The 7,500-nt window shown below is 30.2% G+C and overlaps 1 protein-coding gene across 6 annotated transcripts in view; it reads right to left on the bottom strand.

Moving 5' to 3' along the window:
* The window catches only part of LOC115229261 (myosin light chain kinase, smooth muscle), a 137,444-nt gene that overhangs the window by 36,934 nt on the left and 93,010 nt on the right, over positions 1-7,500 (bottom strand). For 5 of the 6 annotated variants that reach the window (XM_036515486.1, XM_029799653.2, XM_029799666.2 and 2 more), the window contains exon 9: positions 2,840-3,058. The exons of the other annotated variant lie outside the window; for it this stretch is intronic. In XM_036515486.1, the coding sequence (XP_036371379.1) occupies positions 2,840-3,058 (219 nt within the window). The remainder of the gene's footprint in view (positions 1-2,839; positions 3,059-7,500) is intronic. 6 annotated transcript variants of the gene reach the window in all.

Genomic DNA, 7,500 nt, shown 5'->3' with positions numbered 1-7,500 from the left:
AAACCTTTTTTTTTATTCATTCATTTATTTATAAATTTTGTTGTTTTAATATTAGATGATGATGATGAATGCAATGTTATTCAGTCATTAACTGTTTTTGATTGTAATCTGATAAAAATCTATGTAAATCTATGAATTCTTTCTCTTTCTGAATTCCTCTCCAGCCTTAATGTTGAGTCTATTTACATAAAGAAAGTCTGTCAAGTCTGTTTACACAAAGAGCAGAAGAGTAAGTCAGAACTACTCAATGTTTAATACAATCAATGACAGATATTGAGAGATTCTGAAAGAAGCAAAAGACTTTATTGAAAAGCTTCTTCAGTAAAGTATCATCAAAACTAATGTGGAACAAGAAGCAATGGATACCAACGGTAATAGTATTGAACACTTAAAGACAAAAGTAGTCAAACATTCGAAAGAAAGAATTGCTTAACTCAATATTGAATTTACAGTAAACATGAGATAAACAAACAAATAAATGACATTATTGTGGGAATACGATTTCTTAAGCAAAGAGAAAAGAATTATGAAACTTGATGAAAATAATACATTAGTTGATAAATTAAGAAATCTAATTAATCCATTGAGAATCTTGTTCCTATTAGCAGAATGTGAAAAAAATATCAAGATAATGATCATACTAATTATGTTGACATCTTCATAACTAAATCAAGTCAATATGTAATAATAACAGGAAGCTTTCAGCTGAAAATAAAAACATAAAACTGAACAATTTTAAATACAATATTAATGTACATGAGAGAGAGAGAAAAAGAGAACTACCATCAAATTAATATATTATTAATATCAGGATGAGACAAATGTTAGCAGAAGTCAGGAACTTTTAGTAAAGACAGAAAAGAGGCATATGACTCATTGGTAAATTGGTATTATTAAACATTAATTTAAAATAATATGTCATTATACACACACACACATATATATATATATATGTATATATACGAGCAAACTTTAGGTTAGTTAAAATGTTCCAAAGGCAAATTCACTTATGGTGTGTGTGTGTGTAAACACAAAATCATTTCTAATAAATTTATATCTGTTTCTATAAAACAAATTAAAATTAATTAATATTTACTGATGATAGGTACCCAAATTACAAACATTTTTATATCTTCAATTTAATACTCAACTAAAAATCTGTGACATCGATATTTTATTTTTCTCCAGATCATCACAGATAAAAAAATAAAAAAACTACAGCTGCTCAATAACATTTACTTAGAACCTAATAAATGAGCATTTAGGAATTTACAGTTTAGTTCTACCTTTATATTTGTACATGTAAGACTCATGGGTGAGACTTTGGAGTAAACCCAGTATGCCAGTGTTCATGCTACCTCAGAATGAAGCATATTGGTAAAAATGTCTTTGAAAGTGACAGGTTACATGGTATAATTCCTATCTATATAGTAAAGTCAGTGTTAACAAAAAAAGAAATAAAAAATATATTTAATAAATAAGACTGAAATAAATATAGCAGTGAAGTAGCACAAGCTGTGATAGAAAACTAGAGAAAATTAAGTAAAAATGGTCTGGTATTCTAAGTAATTTCTAAAACACAATATGCATGTGTGTGTGTGTGTGTGTAATCATCACACACACACATATAATCATCATCATTTAATGTCTGTTTTCCATGCTGGAATGGGTTGACAGTTTGACTGAAAACTGATGAGCTTGGGAGCAGGTTCCAATCTGGTTTGGCATAGTTTCTATGGCCTTCCTAATGCTGACTCAAGAGTGTAGTGGGTGTCTATGACATGCCACTGGCACAGGTGTCAGTTACATGACTGTGATCTCACTTGGCTTCACAGAGATGTGTGTATGTATGTGTGTGTGTGCACACGCACGCGCAATAGATATAGGCATGTGTGTGTGCGCGCACAATAGATATAGGCATGCATACATTGAAAGTTAGTTAAATACTTGAATGTAATGATATTGCGGCTTCAGGACATGGTAGATGTGTGGTTCAATTCATGTAGGATTTATTTTTTCATATACATGTATAGTAAGCTGTTACTTTTAGTTGTTTTTGCATCGGAGCAACTTTATAAAAGTTTATTTTCATATTTCTCAATGCCCTTAAATTATGAGCTAAATGTAAACTTAGAAATATAAAATAATATATTTTTCAAGATTTATATTTTGATTAAAGGATATAACATTTTCTAATATATATTTCCAATGCATGAAACTAATTTCTACTAAAGTACTATTTGGTTTACTGTATTAAATTATAAAGATGTACTACCTGCAATTCAATGAGTAGCTTTGAAAAGTAAAGAAGGTAGAACAGCTGTCATTAGTTTTGTGAGTAAAATCTACATGATTAAAACAACTTCAGTTTTTAAACCAAAATGCAAGCTGATAATATATAAGTTGCAGCCAAAATGTATGTTGAAAATAAAATTAATCCAGTTCTGGTTATAGTTACATGCTAAAATGAGAATATGCACTTTTTTATTATATTGAAGTTAAAATCAATTTAATTTGGTTAATTTTTATTTTATGATTGAATTTTCAAAACAAAAATAATTACTGAGTCGTAATTAATTCAAAGGTATTTTAAAATGTTCAACTAGATTATGCATCTAAATTATTTTTCCCTGCTTCAATAATAAACATTGTGATTCAAAGAATAAAATAGAAAGAGCATACTTATAACAATGAAGAATGATATAAAAGCATTAGTAAACAAGCAGTTTCCATTAATTATTAGTAAAATTAATATAAATAGCTTTATCTAATTTTCTTGAATAAGTTGAATACCACCACCAGAAATAGCACTATTAGCATATTTCTTGTAACTTCCTACCTTTAATGGTCAATCGGCAAAAGGTATCTGTGTCACCATACGTATTATATGCCTCACATACATATTCACCAGCATCTTCAGGTAGAAACTCTTCTATTAAGAGTTTATGTATGAAGCTAGTACCATCACTATGGGGATAGCTGATCTGCTTGTAGATCTTTCCATCTGGTACAATTTCTGCATTGTTGTGCACCCAGAATATATCAATGGGGTGTGTACCTGGAAGTAGTATATTGTGGGGTGGATGCAGTTAAGCCTATTTAAATGAACATGTCACCCTGTGTATCAAAATGTCATGATTGAAAGAATAGCTTGCATTGTAGAATACAATGTATAAGTAACTTTCAACAACTTCTCTGCACTTCACTTTATAAAACTAGACATTTCTAGTTCATCAAAGAGCTCACAGAGAATGTAAGTTAGTTTATTTTCACAGAAATATTGAGTTTGGGCATTCCTGAATGATATTTGTGAAAGAAATTCAAGAGAGAAAGAAAAAGAAGTTAAAAGAAACTGATCTGAAGGGATCACAATACCTCAGCAGGTTGATATTTTTCAGTACTGATACCCTTAAACTATGTAAAACCATATTGGATCATGCCAATCATGAAACCATATCAGATTATAATAATCATGGAAGCAGAAGTAAATATTAACAGTCAATGCATCCTAAACTGTGATGGCATTGCCCAAACATAGCCAGAGCTTAATAAAATCTACAAAATGAAAGGTCAATAAAAATACATGTCAATGTTATCATTCAAAATAATATGGACATTTCAAATATCGATGCAATTATATAAAAATGTGAAATATATAAAAACATTAAAAAAAAAAACAAATAGAAGTAGTAAAATAAAATGCGTTTTAGAAATATGATTTCTAATAATCTCTCTCTGTTTGGAAATCTGATGCACATGTGGTTATTTTAACAAATGCTATGTATCATCTGGCACCATTCCAGCAAGCAAGAATGCCCCATATGTTTAACAGGTGTTATACTGCAAAATAGCTGTAATTTTATTCAGCAGTAACACCAGACAGAATAGAATTTACTTCAGCTACAAGAGTGGTGTTATACAGATTCTATCTATGAAAAGTCCAACCATGAAATTTAAAATGGAGGAAGGGAAGAAAACTTAAGAAAACCTGATAACTTATAATTTCATCAACAAAATATTTGTATATACTGATTAAGTTGCTAATAAAAATAACTTTTCAATATGTCCAGTCTATTTTAAAGTGAATTTGTAGAGCTAGCATTATTGACTCACTTGGAAAGTTATTCCAAGCAATGATCAATTTTATATGAACATGTCTTTTCTTACATATAGCACCAAGGAAAGTTAGATGTCAGGGTAGAACGAATAGCTTTTTTGGTTATTTTTAACCCTTAGTCGGAAGAAGAAAGTTAGCACCTACAACCTTTCTCTGGTAAATGGCATTAAACCAGGCAAAGGTTTAACCTTTTTAATACCAAGCCACCTTCAGACCAACCCAGGTTCTAATGATTTAAATTTCCTGTTTTAAAGTGATTTAAATTAAAACCTTCCATCAAAATTTCATGTAAATTTATACTCCAAATATTCTTGAATATTCTTGCTCAGATTCAAACTCACACTGATAGGAATCATTTTCTATATTTGAATTATATCTCAGCATCAGCAAACATCGTTCACATAGTTTGATTACTTGAAATTTGATAAAATACTTTAGTAACAAACCTAGTTTGGTAACTTTCTGGTTTTAAATAATTTCATTTAAATATAATTCATTTCATATTCATTTTACAGATTTATCAAATAAGCCATCAAATCATTATTAGTGCAATATCCATAAACTTAATTTATTTCTGATTCACTCAATACAATATACACAATAATCCACAAAACTTTTAAAACTGAAATAGTCATCAAAATAAAGAGACAAGAAGTTTTGGCATGCTTCAAATACTTATTCACTCCAAAGACTTAAAGCAGAATATAAATTATTTCACAGAATAACTATAAATGCAAATTTAGAACAAAGGACACATTTTCAGATAATTACTGAAAATGAGATTTCTGATTAATGTATAATAATAGTAAACTAAATGTTGACTTCAATTATAAAAGAATTTAATCAAGCTTAAAACTTTAGAAAATTTCCTATTTAACCTACTATGATTGATCCTTATGGTAACTAAGCATGAAACATTAACTTACAAAGTAGTCACTGTTGATTTGAAGAGAAAGATTACTCTTAAAAATTTCAAATTAATTATAGTTTCACCTACATCGAAAACAGTGGCAAGTTTGCTTATTGCTAAAATATCAAGTTATATCATAAAAGACAAAGGGGTCTTAGAACTTGGTTTAATTTATTCTCACTAATACTAACATGAATTGTAATTACACTCACCAAGACTTAGAGTAGCATTTGAAATATAGAATTCAGCCATTTGGTTAATATGTTGATGGTTTTGTTTTCCTTTTTTATACACAAAATCTAAGACTTAAGTAACCTGACAATAGCTTATTTTGCCTATAAACAAATGCTGTATATAAACAGAACCAGAATAAATAACAAAATTCATGAGTTCAATATCAACTGAAAATAAGAGGATTATATCAAAAGTGGCAAACATTTTTTTTTTTCAATTGACATAGGTGGTACCTTGGGCAAGTATCTTGCACTACTGCCTTGGGCTAATCAAAGCCTTGTGAGTGGATTTTGTAGACGGAAACTGAAAGAAACCCATCGTGTGTGTGTGTGTGTGTGTGTGTGTGTGTGTATGTATTTGTGTGTGCTTGTCCCCCCACCATTGCTTACAACCGATGTTGGTGTGTTTATATCCCTATAACTTAGCAGTTCGGCAAAAGAGACCGATAGAATAAGTACTAGGCTTACTTCAACTAAAAACAGTGCTCCAGCATGGCCCAATCAAATGACTGAAACAAATAAAAGAATAATAGAGTATAGGTCATTCAAATTGCACATGTTAGCGGAATAACTCAACAGTCCCCGTCACAGGCAATGCATTTGTGCCACTGTTGAATCTCATGTTCAAAACCTCTTTGAAAAACTCAGGTGAGTACTGTTGTACCCACTTTCACTTTATTTTTGTCATCACATCATTGTCACTTAGATCTGTTCTTCAATCGACCAAACAGATGGAAGTTGGAAGGCATCATATCAGAGCTGTAAGGTGAACCTCTGACCATCCCAATCTGGTAATTGCCTGATTTGTTGCTAAGGATATGTGGTTGCACATTGTCATGGTGACTGTGGATTATTTTAAGATTCTTCTTTAGCCTTTTCCTCTTAATGGTCTCCGTTAGCTTTTGAGTATCTCATTTTATTGTTTGTTGCTTATGATACAGCCTTACGCCAGAAAATCAAAGAAAATTATACCACTGTCATAACCCCCCCCCCCAAAAAAACAAAAAAACAAAAAAAAAAAAAACAGTCACTATGACCTTCTGCACCAATTAATGACTCTTGAACTTCTGAAGCCTTAGAGATGACTAAGTCTTTGTTTCGTGATGATAAAGATACAGCAATGCTTCATCCTTTGCCACGAGATTGGAATGTGTATTCATAGGCTTCAAATTATTTTAATAAACCAGAGCAGACTTCCATCTTTCTTTACTTCTAATCAGATGTCAGCTAATGTCAACTGCTGAAGTACTCTCTTTACACACTTTGCCCAATACTCAAAGTTCTCTACCATCTCCTGTAACATATTATGACTACAGTCCAATTGTGCAGCAAGGTCTCCAAATGTGATTCATATGACTGCACAAATCAATTTCTCTACTCACTAACAATTTGATCCAGTAGATGCAGTTAATGGTCACTTCTCTATGAATTATTATAGAGGAACAATAACTACCTACATGTGCAGTTTGAATGTCCTATGTTAGTTAATAAACAGATATCAGCACTTTTGCTTTACTTTCAGTACAACCCCTGTATTTAACTTTTGAAAAGGGTGAGCTTCATAGTTCATATAAAAGTTATTCTGGTAATAATAGCTTATTCTAAAAATAGGAAAATTGAAATTACTATATTACACCCTCACCTAAGAATATTAATATTAAAAAAATTTATCATTTTATAAGCTTTTTATGTTGGAAATTGTTAGTTTATAGAGTAATATTGAGAACCTCATAATAATCCAGTCAATGTACATTAATGCAGTATCTTTTTGATGGGTCAAAAATATAACCATATCTCAAAAACTAATATTTTAGCAAAAATAGACAGAAAGGCATTTAAACAATGTAGCTAAAAATGGTTCTCAAATGTGAACCTAAAAAAAGTAGGTGAGGCCCTTTTTGAAATTAACACATTTTCCACAGATCACTTTGTATACAAGGTTATAGTAAATAGGCTAATTTGTTACATTATTTATGAAACTAAAAGAATTAACCATTGCATTGCAAAAACTGTAATTTTGAAGATTATTGACCTAGTATTTCATAAACAGTATAATGGACATGTCACATCTTGGTTATTTAATACTCAGAATTGATTGGCAGGAATGTATTTATAAATAAACACATTCATATTTTAAAAAATAATAAATAAATTTAAAAAATTAGAAAATCCAAGAGAAAAAAATGGACAGAAAATTAAGGATAATTTCTGTCAATTGGGAGAAGTTATAGAGCAGAAAT

The sequence above is a fragment of the Octopus sinensis genome, linkage group LG2 (assembly GCF_006345805.1).
Source record: "Octopus sinensis linkage group LG2, ASM634580v1, whole genome shotgun sequence".
In the NCBI taxonomy this organism is placed as follows: domain Eukaryota; kingdom Metazoa; phylum Mollusca; class Cephalopoda; order Octopoda; family Octopodidae; genus Octopus; species Octopus sinensis.
Note: the sequence above shows the minus strand (reverse complement) of the source record. Positions and strands in the feature narration are given on the sequence as shown.